Source organism: Chlorocebus sabaeus, chromosome 21, assembly GCF_047675955.1.
Source record: "Chlorocebus sabaeus isolate Y175 chromosome 21, mChlSab1.0.hap1, whole genome shotgun sequence".
Lineage (NCBI taxonomy): Eukaryota > Metazoa > Chordata > Mammalia > Primates > Cercopithecidae > Chlorocebus > Chlorocebus sabaeus.
The window spans coordinates 100,825,600-100,845,565 of NC_132924.1; the positions used below are offsets into that span (position 1 = coordinate 100,825,600).

The window sequence follows — 19,966 nt, forward strand, 5'->3', positions numbered from 1 at the left end:
TTGCCTCTCCCAGAGTAACTCAGTCTCACTGTTTCTCCTGGTAACTCTTCAAAGATCCCTGTGAGATGAAATATTTGATAGCTGCAGATTTCATCTTTTCCTAGCCCATAGTCATCATTTCTCCTTCCTAATAATTCAGTGTCTCCTCAACCTGCAGTGATTTAGTTTTCCTCCTGCTGTGCCCTCAAAGCTGCATCGACCTGAGTTACCAGTAATGCCAACTGATTGAAAAACCTGATTTGCCTGCTCTCATTTTGACTCCCTCACCCCCCACCCCAACGCTGACATCTAGGCCTTTAACAAGGCCTAGAGATTGTGCCTCCTTAAAACCTTTCTTATCCATCCTTGACATTTGATTAATACTACTATTCTTTGTTCATCTCTGATGATGAACAAAGATGTTGTTTGGATGTTGAAATAATAGTCTCTTTGCCCTCATTCTCCTTCCCTCTAATCCTTTCTCCGTATGCTCTCAGATTTTTTTGAAACATATTTTTATTTTTTTCCAGACTCTTCAGTGGTTCCTTATATTCCAAGACACTTTAGTGATTCCTCATTACCTTTGTGACAAATCTAAATGCCTTAACCTGGGTTACAAGCCCATTTGTGATTTGACTTTTAGACTTCTCTTACTGAAACCCCTCTGGGATGCCAAGCCCCCACCATGCTGAAGAACTTAGGTCTTCTTCCAGGCTGGAGTCCTGCCTTCTGCCCTCAGCTCATGCTGCTCCTCCATCAGTAGTTCCTTCGCCACCTCTGTGGCTGATGAGCACCTGCTGTCTTTTAAGATTCAGCCACTTAAGAAATCACACCTGACATTTCCTTTCATCATCCCATCTTTGTGCTGTCAAAGCATTCACAACATTTCATTGCATGTTTACAAGTTTATGTATCTTTCTCTACTGGACTGCAAGCTCTCCAAAGAAGAGAACCTTTCTCTCATCTCTGTGTCTTTGTGCCTAGTCGGTACCTGACACAATACAGGTAAGCACTGAATAAACATTTAAGTGAATAATGAGGAAAAGAACCTGAGCATCTCCTTTTTGGGCGTTGAAAGATTGTGCAATGTGGCACTACCCTTTCTCTCTGGCTTTCTATTTCTTTGGAGCATGTTTAGCTTTTTCACATTCAGGAATAATCAAGGATCTTATTGCTCATTTGCATCCCTTTGTATCACTGTCCCAAATATCTTCACGTGATTATACTTTCCCTTCTGTCATGAAATCGTCATTCAAAGAAACTCAGCTGTCTCCTAAGTCCTGTGGCAATGAAAGCAGCTCCACTGTATGCCCCCAGCCATCCCTTCCCTGTTCCAAGCTAATCCCCAGTGTTGCCTAGCTACTCCAGGCAGCCTAGATACTGCATTGATGGGCACCATGGGAATTATATATTTATTTCCCACAGATTTATTGAGCTCCTGCTGTGGGTAAAGTTGTTTATGGTTTCATGAGAAATATAGAAATGAATGTCACAACCTCTAAAGAACTTACTCATTTAACTAAACACCACCTATTCCACAAAACCTATTGAAATAAAAAAAAAAAATAAGAAATACTATCTTTAAAAAATAATAAAAGTGTCTGGGCGCAGTGGCTCATGCCTGTAATGCCAGCACTTTGGGAGGCTGAGGTGGGCAGATCACGAAGTCAGGAGTTTGAAACCAGCCTGGCCAACATGGTGAAACCTTGTCCCTACTAAAAATACAAAAAAAATTAGCTGGGCTTGGTGGCCTGTGCGTATAATCCCAGCTACTCGGGAGGCTGAGGCAGGAAAATCGCTTGAATCCAGGAGGCAGAGGTTGCAGTGAGCCGATATTACACCACTGCACTCCAGCCTAGCGACAGAGTGAGACTCGTCTCAAAAATGAATAAATAAATAAATAAATAAAACAAAATTTAAAAAAGGTAAAAAATAAAAATAAAATTTGCTATTTTTGTTTGTTTTTGAGATGGAGTCTCGCTTTGTCTCCCATGCTGGAGTGCAGTGGTGCAGTCTTGGCTCACTGCAACCTCCACATCCCAGGTTCAAGCGATTCTCCTGTCTCAGCTTCCCAAGTAGATGGGATTACAGGTGTGTGCCAACATACCTGGCTAATTTTTTTTTTTTTTTTGTATTTTTAGTAGAGACGGGGTTTCACCATGTTGGCCAGGCTGGTCTCGAACACCTGACCTCAGGTGACCTGCCTGTCTTGGCCTCCCAAAGTGTTGGGATTACAGGCGTGAGCTTCCCAAAGTGCTGGGATTATAGGCCCGGCCATATTTTGCTGCTATTAAAAAAAAAAAGAAATGTCACAATCCTGCATTCATTGGAGCTGTTGAGGACTAGGGTAGCTGGGGAAAGGCGGCAGAGCAGGATTGTAAGTTACATATCCAGATGGTACAGTGGGATGGTTGGAAGAGAAAGAGGGACAAAATTGAGTGTTGGGCCATGTACATAGTAACTAGTTAAGGTTTTACATTGTGGGGTTTCATCTTGTCCTGGTAGTTTTAAGAGTCTGTCTGGTCAAAGAGAAGATTAGAATTAAAAGCTCAGTTTCATTGTGGTAGACATGACAACCTTGCTTGGGTCTGGAAGTGCTGAACAGGCTGCCAGATTGCCTGCAGTTGGGCATTCTAAAGGAAAGAGTAATTTTGAGTCTCAACTACTTAAAAGCCACTTGCTTCTTAGATAGGACTCTGGGGCATCATTTGAATAGACCACAGTTATTCTTCCTGTTAGACCATTCTGGCCCTTATTCGAATAAATGCTTTGAGCAAATTTCCTTATACCTGACTTTTAGAGTTGTTCTGCAAGCTTCTGTTAGGATAGACTTCTCCATCAGATAGCACTCTGCCTGGCTGTCCTTTGTGTGGATACATGGATAACACTGGCCTCACTTCCACAAGGGCTCTGTCCCAGAGCACTCTCTTGCCCTCGGGAGGAGTGATGTGGTCAGTTGCTCTCCTGCATAGCTCTTGGAGTCTCTTGATTGCCTCCCTTCTTATCTAATATCTTGTCCAGTTATTGAATTTGCCCAACTCTGGACGGAACACAACTTGAGAAGGCTTATTTAGGAAAGGAAGATTGCAGAAACTAGGTTATTTTTTCTTACACGGTTAGGCATATGTCCTTTGCAAGACCTCCAGTGTGGTTTTCTCTTATTGACCAGTAACTAGCCAGCTGGAAAACATGAGGTCCTAAGGGGAAGATGTTTCTTCAGCGAGCCTTAAAAGATTTTTAGAAAAATTCTGCCCGGTTGGTAGAAGTTGGAGGTTTCCCTGCAGGGGCTAGATATTTTTCTGTGAACTGACCCTTTGTAAGTGAGTTTTCACCAAAGTCTTGGCCTCCTTTAGGAGCACTGGTCTTGTCAGAGCTTTTGCAAGTATTTAGGAAAGCTGTATGTTACTGAATTTTAAATATTAATACAGTACTCAGGACTACATCTTAAACTTATCTATAGCTTGGTGTGTTTTTAGAGTAAGTTGATCCCTAAGGTAATAAAAATGTGGGAGACTTTGTTTATTGGTTCAATGCTGTTTCTGTGATGTGGTTGATAATTGGGATCATTTGTCAATCAGACACTTTGGTGACTGGTATCTGATTTTATTTTTGGAGATTGGGGCGGGGGTTAGAAATGAGACATAAAATCAAGGTGAATTCAATATCGTCATTGAGTGAATTGCTCCTTTGTTGGCTGGTGCTTTGAAGAGAGGGCATGATGTGAGCGAGTATCCGTTCATTTTTGCGTCTTTGAGAACCCATACTCAGGATCAGTTCTCTAGAACCTCATGATTTATGTTATGTAACAGTACTGTTTTTATAAATACCAGCCCAACAGGTTGGTGGACCTGCCACCTTTTGATTGGTTTCTGGTTTCTTAGAAGTCATACGGATATTTTTCTTCTAGAAAAACTTGTTGGGTGACTTCACGGAATAATTAGCATGGACCAAAGAGGTTAGCAGAGGCTTCCTTTCGGGCCACCAGTTTACTGTTTTGCCTTTACTGTGTGTAGCATGAGTTCTGTGGTTTGAAGAGATTATAATAGACAATGTATGCTATTGTGTATCACTTTTCCCTTTTATATTTTGCATTTTTTTTCAGCATGTGAGCTCCTACTGATCATATGCTCCTTGAACACCTACCCCATCCCTCCCCATTTCGGTTCTAAGTGAACTTGGGACATTAAACCAGGTCCAGACTATAAATTCAAGTGTCAGTGGCCACTGTGCCAATGGCTTCGGAGGAGAATCTCTGTTTGTCTGAACCATCCCAGGAGTGATAGGATGGGGAGGGGCAAAACCACCCCTTTGTGTGTTATCTTGAGATGACACGGAGACTCTGCTTCCACTCTGGATGTGTGGCTCAGTCCTCGTGTCTGTGCATGGAATGGTGAGAGGAAGGAATCACCATTATCAAGGTGATTCTTTGTCAGGGGCTGTTACTGGTGTCCTCCCAAGGATGTTGGGAGCTGTAAAGGCTTCAGACTAGAGCAGAAGTAGAAGAGACATTTTGGGGGATATCTTCTTACTATTGCTGATCTTCGAAGAGGAGGGTGGAGATGACTTAAATAAGGCTCTTACTTGAGCAGGGGATTCACTCTGAAATAAGAGCACTCGAATCATGTCCCTCCTCCAACATGGCTTTAACTGGTTTCAGGCTAGTTTAATAGGCAGTGAAAGTGTTTTAGAAACTGGAAAGAGGCGGAGAAATGGAGGTGGTAGTTGTTATTTATGACTTCCCTCTGCCTAGGTGGGTTCCTGGAGCCTGGACTTCCCATTTGAAGGAGTGGGTTGATATATATACGGCATTTAGAGCAGTGGCTGGCACATGGTATGTGCTATAAAAGCATTGGCAAATGTTATTCACAAAGTAAGCTATAACTCTGAACAGACAGTGATAGGGAAAAAGTCCTGCTGCCAGTGTCTGGAAAACTCTGAGGCCTGTTTTTAGTGCCTGTGCTAGTTAAACCAACTGCTGGACCCTCCTTTTTTATGAGCCCCCTAAGTGTGCGATCTGCATTGTGTGCATTTCATTTTTATATTCTCAAGGTCCAGCGCAGGGCCAGAACCATGGTAGGTACTCAGACATTTACTCAAAGAATGAAGTTGCTTGAATGCTGATTGGCATCTGAAACTAGGCAGTTCTCATGTGACATATTTGTTTTGTCTTTCAGCCCTGGGCATTTCCAGCTCGAGAGTTCCTTCGAAAGAAGCTGATTGGGAAGGAAGTCTGTTTCACGATAGAAAACAAGACTCCCCAGGGGCGAGAATATGGCATGATCTACCTTGGAAAAGGTGAGCTGCAGGGAAAGGACTCGTTTCTCTCAAGTCTAAAGTTCCTTTAAAGATCAGTTTTCTTGTGGTAGAAGGCCAATGTGGGTTCTGGTGGAGGAAGCTCTAGGACAGTTGGCTGAAGGCGTAAATGGAAATGCTTTGGGCCCTGAGCACATGGAATATATAGGTACAGAGGCACACCCCCAGTGTTCCTGTTCCTTGTGTACCCCTTTTCCTGCTTTCCTGGCTTGGTTTAGGTGCATGTAGTATGGAGTTGCATTCTTCCTTGTGTTAAGGCCATTAGCTCATGGAACTTAATGGCTCTGTGCGTCTAGGTCAGAATGCTAATTGAATTCATATAGATTTCCTTTTGCATCTTCTATTTCTTTTATCTATCTTGTGGCTTTTCTTCTTCTCTTGGGAACTCTTTCGGAAAGGAAGATTTGTTGAGGGCCTGTGGTTTTTTGCAGCCTACATGTTTTGTTATGGAATGGAAGGAACACAGATGTCGGAGTTGCATAGATGTAGGTTAGAATTCTGATTTCCTGCCATGTGCCCTTACTTAACCCTTAACCTCTGTAAGCCCTTGTTTCTTCATTTGTAAGTTATTGGCAGAGTTGAAAGAGATAGTATAGGCCAGGCACAGTGGCTCACACCTGTAATCCCAGCAGTTTGGGAGCAAGGCAGTAGGATCTCTTGAGCACAGGAGTTCGAGACTGGCCTGGGGCAACATGGTGAAACCCTGTTTCTATGGAAAAACTAGCTAGGCGTGGTGGTGCACGCCTGTAGTCCCAGCTACTCGGGAGGCTGAGGTGGGAGGATCACCTGAGTCAGGGAGGTTGAGTCTGTAGTGAGCCATGATCATGCCACTGCACTCTAGCTTGAGTGACTAAGTGAGACCCTGGTCAAAAAACAAAAAAGTAGACAGTATATGTAAAGCCCCTCACTCTGGATATTTGTGTGTGTGCATATTGTTTAGCTGGGCCAGATGGCTCATGGGATATTAGATGTTCTGGGCTTTTTGGATTAGGTAGTAATAGAATAAGATTCAGGAATGGAGTTGGAACAGAAATAGGACATTGAAAGAGGAATGTTCTCCAGAAAGCAGCCAGATGAACATGAAGTTATGTTCATTGAACTATTTGTGGAGCAGAGTTTTTTTAAGTTTCCTGTGATTCTTGATTAAAAACCTTTGAGATAGCTCGTGTAACAGAGTTGATTTGGATAATCTATTTGAGTTGGATAGTCAGTGCTAGCAATAAACAGGGTAGAATGACAGTGCTAACAGTATTCTCTAAGACTGTTTTTAATGACAGAGGTCTTAGAAAAATGAGTTGGGAATGACCTTGGAGGCATCTTGTTCAATTTCCTACCTAGTAGAGAACCACTTCTTTTTAGCCTCCTGAAAAACGGCTACCTGCTTCTTGTTTGAATGAGAAATTCTAGAAACATAAGGCCTCTTTTCAAAAAGGGAAATAGTAAGTTTGCTTTTTACCCATAATTATTATAATATAGTAAGAAACAAAATGCTTAAAGATAATTATTGAGTGGTTACTGGTTAGAAAGAATGTAAGAGGAAAAGAAGTGTACTATCTTGAAAATGCAATTTTTCAAGGATTTCATTACCTAAAAAATTTCAATTCCCTAACAGCTGGTCAGTCTTCTGTTACCCCACACGAGACCCTACTGGACCACAGATAATTGTGGGCACAGATATTTCTATAAGTAGACCACCCCTAAGAGTTCATTTTAATACCCTACCCCTAAGAGTTCATTTTAATGCCCTTGGTCTTCAACCAAAATGGCCAAATTGTTTAAGAGAAGCTGATATTTTAAATTATCTATAGAGTTGTTTTTTAAAAGTTTGCTGTTTAAACTGACTCACGTTACAAACTGGATATAATTTAATTTAGTATGTTAACACATTAGTGTTTAGAATAAGAACTGGTACATAGTAGGTGATCAATAAATATGTCCTTAAATAATGATGGGAATTACCTATGTCTTTCCATTTTAAAGATAAAGGAATGGTTTAATGTTTAATATTTTCACTAAGGTATTTTAACTAACTCTTAATGCCAATTCTATTATAATGAAAGAAAACAGTGACTTAGATAATTAGCATTTGTGTATTTATTTTATTGATACCCAGTTTTTTTTATGATGGGAGAGAATGGTAAAATTTGAGACTTTGTGGTTAACGTAGAACTTACTAAAAAAGAGATGATTAGTCTTCTGACTTCTGAAGACAATGTAGTCACCCACCTGCTCTGAATACTGTCTCCAAATGTGACTTGGTCAAATTCAGAATTTGATAAGTAAGAAGCAAGAATGAGATCCTTGGCCTACAAATTCCTGTTTCACTTTCCTATCTGCCACATTTCGTTGCCTCCGTTGAGGGTTCCCCCCAGGGGAAGATACTTTTCTCCTTTTTGCAGGTGCATTCAGAACTCACTTTTTAGAATTGGGCATTTCAGAGTGGGCCATTTCAGCATGCTGTGTGCCAAGAAAATGTCTGGCTTATCGGTTGTGCTGTCGCTCGGCTCATTTTATGGTCACTCACCTTGTTTGTACCAGGGCTTCATTCTTTCCACCCTTAGATCTCCTGGCACTTCACTGCTCAGTTTTCCCTTAATCATTGAGTCCTTCGTTTTGACTTTTCACTCTTTGGGATTCCTGTTGCTTGGAAGAACCAATATAAAATTTACTAATGTGTCTTTGGCTGGCCTCAGCAGTAACCTCAATGGAAAGGGTCAGGTGATCCCCACTCACCCTCGGAACCTGAACCTTCTTTGTATAAATTTCTCAGTTCAACTTTTCTTGGTAGGAAAAGAGCCTTAAGATTTGCCCCTGAAGAAATTTGGGCATGATAATGGCAAGGCAATTAGGTTGGGCTTGGGTGCAGTGTATGTAGCCGTTACTGCTTGCAGAAGTCGACGTGTAGTTTGCTGAATATAAATCTTACACAATTTTATTCTGTGCTGACATTACCTATCAGTTAGACTGCTGTGTTCCAGGTTATCTTGGAGCTTGTTCTCTGCCATATTAAAGATTTTTATGTGATTATTCCCTCATAGATGTCTTCCTTTATGGTTTTGGCCGACAAGCAGAGATTTAAGAGAGAACACTGAGCCTGAAAGCTTTTTCAATAGCATTGAACTACAATTAATGTTTCAAGTGCCTGGGTAGAACCTAATCAGATTGGGTTTTATGTTTAACTTCATTTTTCTTGCTAGGTCTGATGGCTGCTTTGTGAGAGATGAGAAATCTAGCCAGTGTTCTCTCAGTATCTCTGTGAGAGCAAGAGAAAGTCTTTGTCAAATGTTGTAGCTTGTCTTGGTGTCCTCTTGAAGCAGAGAATAGGACATCCCTGAGAGGAATTGGACCTTCTGGCATAATGTGTGATAGGCAGCCCTAAATGAATCCATCTCTCTGATTGTACACGGTGAAGGGACTAACTTTTTCTAATTCTTGCCATGCGCTTGGCACTGTGCTTGGTGATCTACACACATTACATTACTATTTAATTCTCACAAGAACCCATCAAGGCAAGTGCTCTCCCCACTTTAGAGATGAGTAAATTAAGATGCTGGGAGAGCTTGTCGAAGCTATTAGGCAGCCAGATTTGTGTTCAGCTCCAGGCCTCTATTCCTCTAGTCACCACTTTATACTCTCTTGAGCTGCCAGCTGCATGCGTCTTGCTTTCTTGTCCATCTCCCATGGTTCCTGAGATTGCCTTTGGCCCGAAAGATACACTGGAAAATTAAAAACAAAGTCCAGAGAAGAAGACTGATAGACCTTTGGGTCCTAGAGACTAGATATTATGGGAAAAGAGGTTTTCTGAAAAACCCAATGCTACATTGCTGCCTTGTCCATTTCTCTGGCAGCATTATTCTCCTTGAGGAGCTAAGTGTGAAAGTAGTCCCATTTGTGCTCTGTTGCTGTTGGAGGCAGGTTTGAATCTTGTTTTTAAATCTTCCCTTTTCCTCCTCAGATACCAATGGGGAAAACATTGCAGAATCACTGGTTGCAGAGGGCTTAGCCACCCGGAGAGAAGGCATGAGAGCTAATAAGTAAGTATTCATTACTCCTCTGTCTCTCTGATTTACTTGAGACATCAAGGGAGGTTGGTTGTCAGCTATAAATTGGCTTTGCTGCATTTTCTTCATTCTTGCCCCCAGACGTGGGTAACTGCAGGGGCTTTCACAGCTTCGAGGACATTCTTGCCCAGGTAGTATGGATTATTCTGAGCTAGGAAGTCACTCAGCATTCATTAATGGTGTTGGAAGTGTATGACTCTTTTAAACACAGCCTTTGAGATTAGGCAGTTCTATTCTTCATATCCATAAGAGTCAACAAGTCTTAGACCGTAGATATTCAGTTCCAGAGTATTTATCTGTCTGTCTAGCCAGTCCCAAATATTTATTGAGCACTTACTATGTGCCAGGCAGTTTTCTAGGCACTGAGAATATAGTGTGAACAGACTTAGCTTCTGCTGACATTTTAATGGGGAGACAAGCAGTAAACAAGTAGATATACAATCAGTGCAAGGAGTAAGTACAGTCAAAATTAAGTGGGCGAATAAATAGAATACACAGCAAAATCTGTTGTTTTGAATCTGGAGAAACTGACAAGGCCTCCCTTGTTCTGTTTTGAGAGTCAGGAAAAATTTATGTGTCTTCAAAGTCTTTCAAGTCCGTGTTGTTTATGTATCTGTAGTTGCTTAATAGGTAAAATGTATTTGTTTAGCCAATGTCAGTGTGAACCTGTTAGAAAGGGGTTGTGTGTATGTCAGGTTTATAGTACATATATCATGTTCAAGTTCTCTAGTGTTGGCTGTCAGTAGGATGGATTGCAGCTGGCTTTCATTAACGCTTCAGTCTCTGGAAAGTGCTACATCTGTAATTTGGAGGCTATAATAATGCTGTTTTATATCATTAAGTCCCTGCTGTCTTATATGACTGTCATAGCTATAGGAAAGACTTTACAGAAACATTTGCATGAGGTATACCAATGATGAGGATGAGCAAAGGCAGATATGCACCTTTTGCATTCTTTCTGCCTTCACAGACATAGGGGCCAGGTCTTTCACCATAGACTTCTATGGTCCTTTCTGACTGTGAGGAGAAAGGGGTTTCTTTTTCTTTGGGGTGTGCCAGTGGGAATTTGTTGAATTAAGATACTTGTTTTGGTGGTGTTTTTGGATGTATGCCAAATCTGTGTCTTAAGGATAATTACTGGCTTGATTACCATTTTAGTATTTTTTGGGAATTCAGTTTGCAATTAGAATGAATAATAAAAAAATCTCACAGAAGTATTGGACCATCTCAACAAATAAATCTCCCCTGGAGTACCAGTCCTTTTTCCACCAAAATTATTTTGACTTTAAGTCACTTTTTCCCAGTTTTGTGTTTGGTTCAATCTCTTACACTACATTTCTTCATCTAATTTTGACTGTGAATTTGGATCCCTAAGAGTGTGGTTGCCTTTTGGGGTAGGGAAGGGAAGAGAGGTGAAGACTTCTGGCTTGAGAAATTGGTAGGTCACCCTTGCTTAGGAATCCTTCTTGCTGAAGATGAGAAGAGATTCAGTTTATGCATACAGCCGTTGATGGCACTGGGTGTCTGAGATTATGCAAAAGCCATGCAGTTCCATGCTGCCTTTAGCTCAGATATAACAGAGAAAGAAGAGCCATTTCTAGCCTTTTTTAAAAAACTTGATTTGGTTTGTCTACTGATATTTTGGCTGCTCTAGTACATAGTTTGGTTTCTTGCCTGATGAAGGAGGAGGCTTCCATTTTCAAGCTGCTTTTGTCTAGCTTGCCTTATTGAATGTGTAAGTAGTTTGGGGGTAACATTATCTGTGATAGCAGTGTTCATTCCACATTCCTCAGCCTTGTTCTGTAAACTGAGAGAGAGAAAGAGTGATTCTTAGTCGGCTTCTCTGCACTACTGAGCTGTGCCTGGGATTCCGGTTCCCGAATCTGGGATGGTTAAATGAAGCTTTACCCACTGGAGCAGCTCTGCGCCACTAACTTGTTCTCTTCTCATTGGTGATGGTGGCAGTACTGAGAGTGTGTTCTTTAGATTGTCTCATTAAATGCTCTTACTATTTAACCTTTTGTTTGAAGGGACAAGTCTGGAATCTAGAAATTGCAATCATGGTGATTTTCTGGTTATATCTTAAGCAATGGATCTGAAACAGACCTTTGGTGTCTTCAAGGGGTGAAGATATTAAAGAAAATGTGTGTCAGAGAGCCTCATATTTCTGTTTGTGAACTCACTAACCACTCTTGTTTATATTTTATGTCCCAGTCCTGAGCAGAACCGGCTTTCAGAATGTGAAGAACAAGCAAAGGCAGCCAAGAAAGGGATGTGGAGTGAGGGGAACGGTTCACATACTATTCGGGACCTCAAGTATACCATTGAAAACCCAAGGCACTTTGTGGACTCACACCACCAGAAGCCTGTTAATGGTGAGGCTGGCGGGAACAGACAGATACAACTCAGGGTGATTTCTTTCTGTTTGCACTCTTTGCTTCTTGAGGTTTGTAAAATCTAGTAAGCCTTTCTTATACTTATTTAGTATCCTTGGGAAATCCTTAAGGTTAAAACAGCACCTTAGTATTTCAGAAGGGAATTTGGATTCAGTTCATGTAGGTCACATCAGATACTTCTGCAGAGGCTAGTCCTGTGCTGTTGCAGGGTAGTAAATTGCTGGTGTTTTGCACATTGATTATGTTCTAGTCTCAAAAAGAAGGCTGTTTAAATAACAACCCTGAAACTTAGAGGTAGCAACATGTATTCTGTATACATCTAAACAGATCCAGTTACCCTTCTTTGGGGATTGATTCCAGGACCCTGCCCCGCTCTTCCTCCCGGGAATACCAGAATCAAAGATGCTCAAGTCCTTTATATAAAATGTGCAGTATTTGCCTATAACCCACTCACATCCTTCTGTATACTTTAAATCATCGCTAGGTTACTTACAATAACTATTACAGTGCCTACACACCACTTCATTTGTGTGGACTCAACATAATGGTGTGTGACAAATTCATGTTTTGCTTTTTGGAACTCTGTGGAATTTTTTCTTTTTTCTGAATATTTTTGACCTGTGGTTGGTTGAATCCATGAATGTGGAACCGATGGATACAGAGGGCTGACTGTTATGTGTATTTATGTGCTATATAGTTTTTGGCCCGGTTTTGAGACCTTGCTAACTGCAGACTCAGTAAAATAAGATTTTTACCAATCTTAAGTTACTAATTGTTTTTTGTTGGGCACCTAGTACTCAGGTGAGCATCTTAGCTTATGGATAACAAACCTTCAGTGTGAGCCACGAGGTTCCAGAAGGTTCAGAAGACAGAGAAGCAGGCCTAATCTGTATTCCTCAGGAATCCTTTGTGCAAGAGTCTGCTATGTAAACCCTCATGATCTGCCAGCGCATCCTTACTTTTCAGAGGGAGACTTTCTCAGGGATTTTGGGGAGAGGAAACTGTTAAATGCAGTTTGATTGGGCAGTGGTTATCCTTGTTAGTACGTTTGCTAAGGACTTAAGCTGTTTATTCTGTCATGCAGCTATCATCGAGCATGTGCGGGATGGCAGTGTGGTCAGGGCCCTGCTCCTCCCAGATTACTACCTGGTTACAGTCATGCTGTCAGGCATCAAGGTCAGACCATACTCTTGGCTATGTGGTGGGTATAGAGTTTGTGGATATTCAGTGATGGATTCTTCTACTTGGGGACTTTGGATCTGCTGTTTCTTCCTAATGTGGGCCATTAACATTGACTTTATACTTGTTTTAGTTTAAACTTTGTAGTGTGACAGTTCTAATTGGATCAAATAACTTTATTTATTTATTTTTTAAAGTATTCTGGGTCTGGAATGGACTGTGCTTAGGGTTGTTGAGTATGTAAACCTACAGAAATGGAGCAATGAGAGGCTATGAAGTTTGCTGAATATGACTTGCATTAAGCATTGATGTAAAATATTCATTTTGGTTTTTAAAAAATCTGAGATTAAAAGCTAAGCACTGGCAAGTCTTTTATTGGTAAGGGGCCACTTTTTACTGTAATTAAAATTATTGTCCTCACGATAATGTGAGTTTTATTATCTATCTTTGCCAAGAAGTCTGAGATGATGGTATTTCCAGTCCATTTTTACCAGTGTGTTTTAAATTAGAAGGGCTGATTTAAGACCTTCCTGAGTTTAGCTTCATGGCATGTGTGTTTTTTGGAAGGCTTAGTGTGGGGTGAGAGTGCCTAGCACTCACATTTAGGCTGCATTACTCACTTACCTTGCCTTTGCTTTAGTGCCCAACTTTTCGACGGGAAGCAGATGGCAGTGAAACTCCAGAGCCTTTTGCTGCAGAAGCCAAATTTTTCACCGAGTCGCGATTGCTTCAGAGAGATGTTCAGATCATTCTGGAGAGCTGCCACAACCAGAACATTCTGGGTACCATCCTTCATCCAGTGAGTGTGTCTGTGCAGACTGGGTGGTGATGGGCTAGGGATCATTTGGGTTTTGAAGAACAGGAGTTTGCTTCTCTATCTCTTCTTTTTCTCTGTGTTTAACATCCATTAAAATGTTGGCTGGGCGTGGTGGCTCACGCCTGTAATCCCAGCACTTTGGGAGGCCAAGGTGGACGGATCATGAGGTCAGAAGATCAAGACCATCTGGCCAACATGTGAAACCCTGTTTCTACTAAAAATATAAAAATTAGCCTGGCATGGTGGCATGTGCCTGTAGTTCCAGCTACCCAGGAGGCTGAGGCAGGAGAATCGCTTGAACCCGGGAGGTGGAGGTTGCAGTGAGCCGAGATCACGCCACTGTACTCCAGCCTGGGTGACAGAGCAAGACTCTGTCTCCAAAAAAAAAAAATATGGCAAGATTATTATTAATATCTGGTGATTTTTGAGGCGTTTTCTAGAGAGTTATCATTTGTCTTACAGAATTGGACAATTTTCTCACCTTTAGGAAATTAATCTCAAGTGTTAGTGGGTTCATAAGAGGAAGAGGAACTTGATCACATATTTATCTAACTGTTTGGTCCTAGGGGTTGCTACATTATTAGAAGTAGAACTGGAATTTGTAGAATAGGGTTGATGAGGTCTAGAAGTCAGCTAGCTGAAGTATTGGTAGATCAATGATGAGGAAACTGAGGTATGGAAAAATTATTTTTTGTATTCCAGGCTTTATCCAGGTACCTTCTAACTCTGCTTTTAGCAGGGAATAGGTTATGTTCTTATAGTTGTGATTATTGGATGTTTTGCCCTATTGTGCACTTTGATAGTTGGGCTATTCTTAGACATAAGATGGCCTTCTTTTTAACACCTAAATTTGAATGGATTTTCATTATTGTAACCTGTGTCCAATACAGAGTTAAGCTACTTATTCTTCGGCTAGATAATTCTTCCATGATGGCAGTTGTGGGAGGTTGAGAGGCTTGGTTTGGGGTGTGCCAAGGTCATGTCTGTTTCTTCTGGAGTGCTGTCTGGCTGTGCCCTGCCAGATGGCTCTGTGTCACGGTAGAGTGTGAATTTTAATTCACTGGGCACAGTGTAGCTTCCGTTATTCCCCGCTCAGCCTGTTCTTCAGCTCTTATGAAAGGGGAAGGAAGTACTGATCTTAAGGGAAGGAAGAATAAGGTGTAATCTCTATTAAAGATTAACATACTCCTCTGCCCACAAGAAGAGCTATTGAAATGTCAGTTCCCTTCAATGCCACTAGCATTTATCCTACTCCTATTAAGTGAGTTATTATGGTGGATATTGTGGGGATACGAAGCCAAGGCTGTTGAAAGGAGTTTCAGAGTGGCATTTCTCCCATCTTAGGAGTGGTTTCCTAGTGAGAGAAGCTACCCTACTATAAACAAACAAACAAACAAACTGCAGACTAGATTGTGACTATGTTAATTGTGTCAGAAGTCTAGAGAAATGGATTCTTTTGCAACAGAGTCTAATCTGCACCTGCCTCTCATGTATCTTGTTTTTCAGAACGGCAACATCACAGAGCTCCTCCTGAAGGAAGGTTTTGCACGCTGTGTGGATTGGTCGATTGCAGTTTACACCCGGGGCGCAGAAAAGCTGAGGGCAGCAGAGAGGTAAGGTCTGTCCTAGAGGCCTTCCAGCTATGGATCTTGTTAAGGTCTTTAGGGAAAGAAATCTGGTGATTTTCTCACACCCCTGTGTGTCAGTGTTCATTTTACTTCAGTAAAGGAGTAGGGCAGTTCCTTATAGAGGAGTGACTTATATATTGGTCTTCAGGTTCAGTCTAATTGAATGCTGGATAGTAAGGACTTAGAGTCTTCAGTTAGACATTTTTCTTCACTTGATTTGCTTTTTTAATGTTTTCAGGTCATTTTTTCCCAAGCCCCTTGCTTAGGTTCTGGGTGTTACACATTTGAAATGTAATAAACTTGAAACTTATTTGAGAAAGATGAAGTTGTTTATCAGCTGCTCCCAAACACGTAGACAGGAGCAGGGGTATGGTGGAAAGGCAGAGCCTGTGGGTTTTAAACCAGGACCATTCAATATTGTTGTGAGGACTGTGCCCTAACTTATTTAAAAGTATGTTTCGGTTATAAATGCTAATATAACCCTGAGATGTTATTGGTGTGTTTTTGACTTGTTGCCTATCATTAAAGCAGATATAGGAATAACTTGTTTCTAGAAAACTGCATGTAGAAATTCCAAATATTAGTTGCCATTTCAACTGTCAAGGTCAAGATATAGATGTAGGTGAACTTTCTCCATTTGATGGGGTAGATGGAAGAAAATAAAGCAGGTAGCAACAGTAGATGAATGGAAATGATGCTCAGGAAAGTCTGAATCACTACCTTCTATGATACATTTAAGCAAAGACAACACACAGCTGATGACAATAGTCCACTCTCAAGGCTTGCTTGCTGTATGACTTGTTTCGAAATCTTAAAGTTATAATGGTCTTGATAACTACTTTTTTGTGACGGAGATATACAGCTAAGAAATGTGCAACGACCTGAATGAATAACTGTAATATTTGTTCCATTTCTTAGGTCTTTTTCATCCTTCAGTATCTATAAGCAGAAGTATTTGCAAGTTTTTATAAAAGTAGATATTAATCTAGGCCTTTTGATATGGCTCATCTGACATGTATATTGTCTGATAGAAAAAAACAGTGATTGCTTAGAATTTTTTTAATGTTGTTCTACAATTAAGTTAGAAAGTTATAATAACCATATCAAGTACAGTGTTCCAAATACTTCTGATTATTCTACAATGCTCAATTTCTTTTGTTTGGTTCAGAGAATCCTGTTATGTTCATTAGTATTCTAAATTAATTTGATTTTTTTTTTTTGCATTCTTTAATTTCTTGCCCTTTTTGTTTTTGAGACAGAGTCTTACTCTGTCACCAGGCTGGAGTGCAGTGGCGCGATCTCCACTCACTGCAACCTCCACCTCCCTGGTTCAAGCAATTCCCCTGCCTCAGTCTCCCCAGTAGCTGCGACTACAGGTGCACACCACCACACCCGGCTAATTTTTTTTTTTTTTTTTGTATTTTAGTAGAGACTGGGTTTCACCATGTTGGTCAGGATGGTCTCGATCTCCTGATCTCATGATCCACCGCCTTGGCCTCCCAAAGTGCTGGGATTACAGGCGTGAGCCACTGCGCCTGGCCCAGTATCTTGCCTTTCTTTGAAGAAAGTGAATGCATTGAAAATAATATCTACATGTTATATGACATCAGTAGAAGATTTTATGGATTTTTGGGGGGAGTGCTCATCATTAAAAAACAGGCTTAGACCAGAGAATGCAAATCATATTTCGATAATATGTGATTACTTGTCTGCTGTTTTGCATGCTATATTTGAGCTACTTGAATTGTAGGTAAAATTGCATCCTCTATATTGAATTACTTCATGCATTTTACAACTACTATATCCTGCTATTTGTTTTTCTCATTTTACTGCTTCTCTAAGACAAAAGATTGCAATACTGTTTTCAGAAACATGTATCCATGTATTTCACTGCACATGTATTCACTTATTTGTAAGTGGTTTAAGACAGCTGTTCATTGATTTTTTTTTTTTTTTTTTTGACCTTTGCACATATTCCATTCATAGTCTGGCTTAGAAAATATCTACTGGGCAGAATACTTCAAGATAAATTTCTGACTACATAGGTTTTTTTTTTTTTTTTTTAAACTCTTGTCAGTGAATTTTATAAGGATTTTGTTCATTTTCTAATTATTCTATAGATACACTGTCGTGACAGTTTTATTCCTATATATAGGATTTGGTAGCTGGTAACCTTTCTATAATTCAGATAGAAATTGAGCAAGTCTGTGCTTTTTAAGAAGTATGTTTGTTTAGATGTGTGGGTTCTTCCCATTTAAGAGAGCAGTTACTCTCTGTTTGTCAGCCTAATTTTTGTAGTAGCCACCCAGGAGATATTGGATAAACCAGAGTTAATAATGAAGGTGGACTCGAACCATCCAGGCTCAAAAAATTGTATTCCTGGACCATAGTCCTGGACCGTAGTCTCCCAGCTGTGGGTTTACAGTATATATATGTATCTTGCATGTTTTCATTTACTCTCATTTACAGGTCTTTCTTCTGGATATGTCTATAGGGTAGAGTAGGATGCTGCACCAACTGCGCTCCCATGGTAGTGGTGGATTCCGTTTGCTGACTTTGTCTGTCTGAATGATCTTGCATCCTTGCTTTGTTGCCAGGTTTGCCAAAGAACGCAGGCTGAGAATATGGAGAGACTATGTGGCTCCCACTGCTAATTTGGACCAAAAGGACAAGCAGTTTGTTGCCAAGGTGAGTCATTCTCAGCATCTTGATATGCATAGTGGACACTGCCAGGCGAGTAATAATACAAGGATTTGAACAATTAGAAATGCTGAAGCTCTTGAAAATTTCAAGGCAAACCAGTAGGGGGGTGTGTGTGTGTGTGTGTGTGTGTATTGTAGGGGTCTTAGAAACCATTAGACTATTTAAATTTCTTTGTAAATTAGCTAACTTCAAACTAGCTTGAAATATCTCTCATATTTTAGGACTTCTTTTTTCTCTGCTTAGCAAATAGCATTGTTTTAAGATTTCCTATGTCCAAGTACAGATGGTCCCTGACTTATGCTGGGTCGACTTAAGATATTTTGACTTTACAATGGTGTGAAAGCAATAGATATTCAGTAGGGACCACATTTGGAGTATCCATACAGCCATTCTGTTTATCACTTTTGGTCTAGTATTCAGTAAATTAATCAAATGAGATATTCAACACTTTATTATAAAATAGACTTTGTGTTAGATTATTTTGCCCAATTGTAAACTTATGTAAGTGTTCCAAGTATGTTTAAGGTAGGTTAGGCCAAGCTATGATGTTTGGTAGGTTGTATTAAGTGTACTTCCTACCTTCCTGCCTCCCTGCCTCCCTGCCTGAAGAGAGATAAATGCATTTTCAACTTACAGTATTTTCAGCTTATGATGGGTTTATCAGGAGTTAACCCTGTTTCAAGTCAAGGAGCATCCATAGCTATATGACCTCAAGTTTCTCTTCTGTTTTGGAGCTCTTGGTTTTTTTGTTTTGTTTTGTTTTTCCCAGAGAGTTCTCCATTGATGTGTCTTGGGATAGACTGCTTTGAAGGAAACTGGAGCTATTATCCTTGGTGGTATCAGCAGTGCTGTAAAATGTTTTTTCTTAGTTGCATGGTTTTGTAACTTGAGTAGCAGATCTGTTATCTGTGTCTTCCCAAAATGCTGTAATGTTTTCCAGCCTATTTTTACTTTTGCCAAGAGATGCTAGAAGTTTTGTTTTTATGGGTTGAAAGTGGTTAAGTGCCAAATTCTTGGACTGAGAGGTGCTGTCTCCCTGTCAACTAACCATGAGTTTAGGATGGAAAGCCACTAGGTGGCACTGTGAGCCTGAGAAATCCTGCGACTGTCTTAGAATGGTAAAATTTTAGCAACCTCTGAGGAATTGGCTAAATTTCTTCACTCTTTTTTTACGATGCCCAAAGTAATAGGTCACAGAGTGGTCTAGTGGCCTCTTTCCCTCTTTTTGTAGGTGACGTCCAGGCAGCTGTGAGGTTAGCCATAATCATTCCTTTTGGTAGGCATGGGTGGGAGTTGCCCCTGGTGGGATATCCTGGCATCCTCCAGGTCTTGATGCAGACTGTGTGAGGTGTGTACCTGTGTGGACACTTGGACATGGGTTGCTCTGCCTACTTGGAACTCACTCAGTTGTGCTTATGCTTCCCGTAGTGTGTTCTGTGTTAACATAGCTACACAATGAAAGGATGATTTTTCACCCAAAAAGGGAGGCAGGCCTTCAGTTTTTTGCCATCTTCACTTTGAGAGTCTGTGACATTACTGATGTAGATGAGGCATGTGAGGATCTTAAAACCCTATTGTGTTCCTGCCAGCCTTTCCTCGATTAAAACTGAGTTTGTAGAAAAACCTAGAATATTTTGAAGAGTTTTGGGCCTTGGCTGGTTGGGGAGTTAACTAACGTACTGCATAAGAACAAAATTCAAAGGATTTAGATTATTGAGCTTTGCATTTATCTTAAATGTGACTTTACTGGTAATTTACAAAGGGAGACCTACCTATAGGAGAATTTTTTCCACTTTTAAAAATCTACGATCTGGCTGGGCACGGTGGCTCACACCTGTAATCCTAGCATTTTGGGAGGCCGAGGCCGGCGGATCATGAGGTCAGGAGATC

At 40.7% G+C, this 19,966-nt stretch overlaps 1 protein-coding gene across 1 annotated transcript in view; it reads left to right on the forward strand.

Moving 5' to 3' along the window:
- Window positions 1-19,966, forward strand: part of SND1 (staphylococcal nuclease and tudor domain containing 1) — a 440,492-nt gene that overhangs the window by 36,160 nt on the left and 384,366 nt on the right. Inside the window, exons 3-9 of the mRNA XM_007982822.3 lie at window positions 5,154-5,274; window positions 9,248-9,326; window positions 11,568-11,728; window positions 12,834-12,925; window positions 13,569-13,727; window positions 15,252-15,358; window positions 17,971-18,061. Coding sequence (XP_007981013.1) covers window positions 5,154-5,274; window positions 9,248-9,326; window positions 11,568-11,728; window positions 12,834-12,925; window positions 13,569-13,727; window positions 15,252-15,358; window positions 17,971-18,061 — 810 coding nt within the window. The remainder of the gene's footprint in view (window positions 1-5,153; window positions 5,275-9,247; window positions 9,327-11,567; window positions 11,729-12,833; window positions 12,926-13,568; window positions 13,728-15,251; window positions 15,359-17,970; window positions 18,062-19,966) is intronic.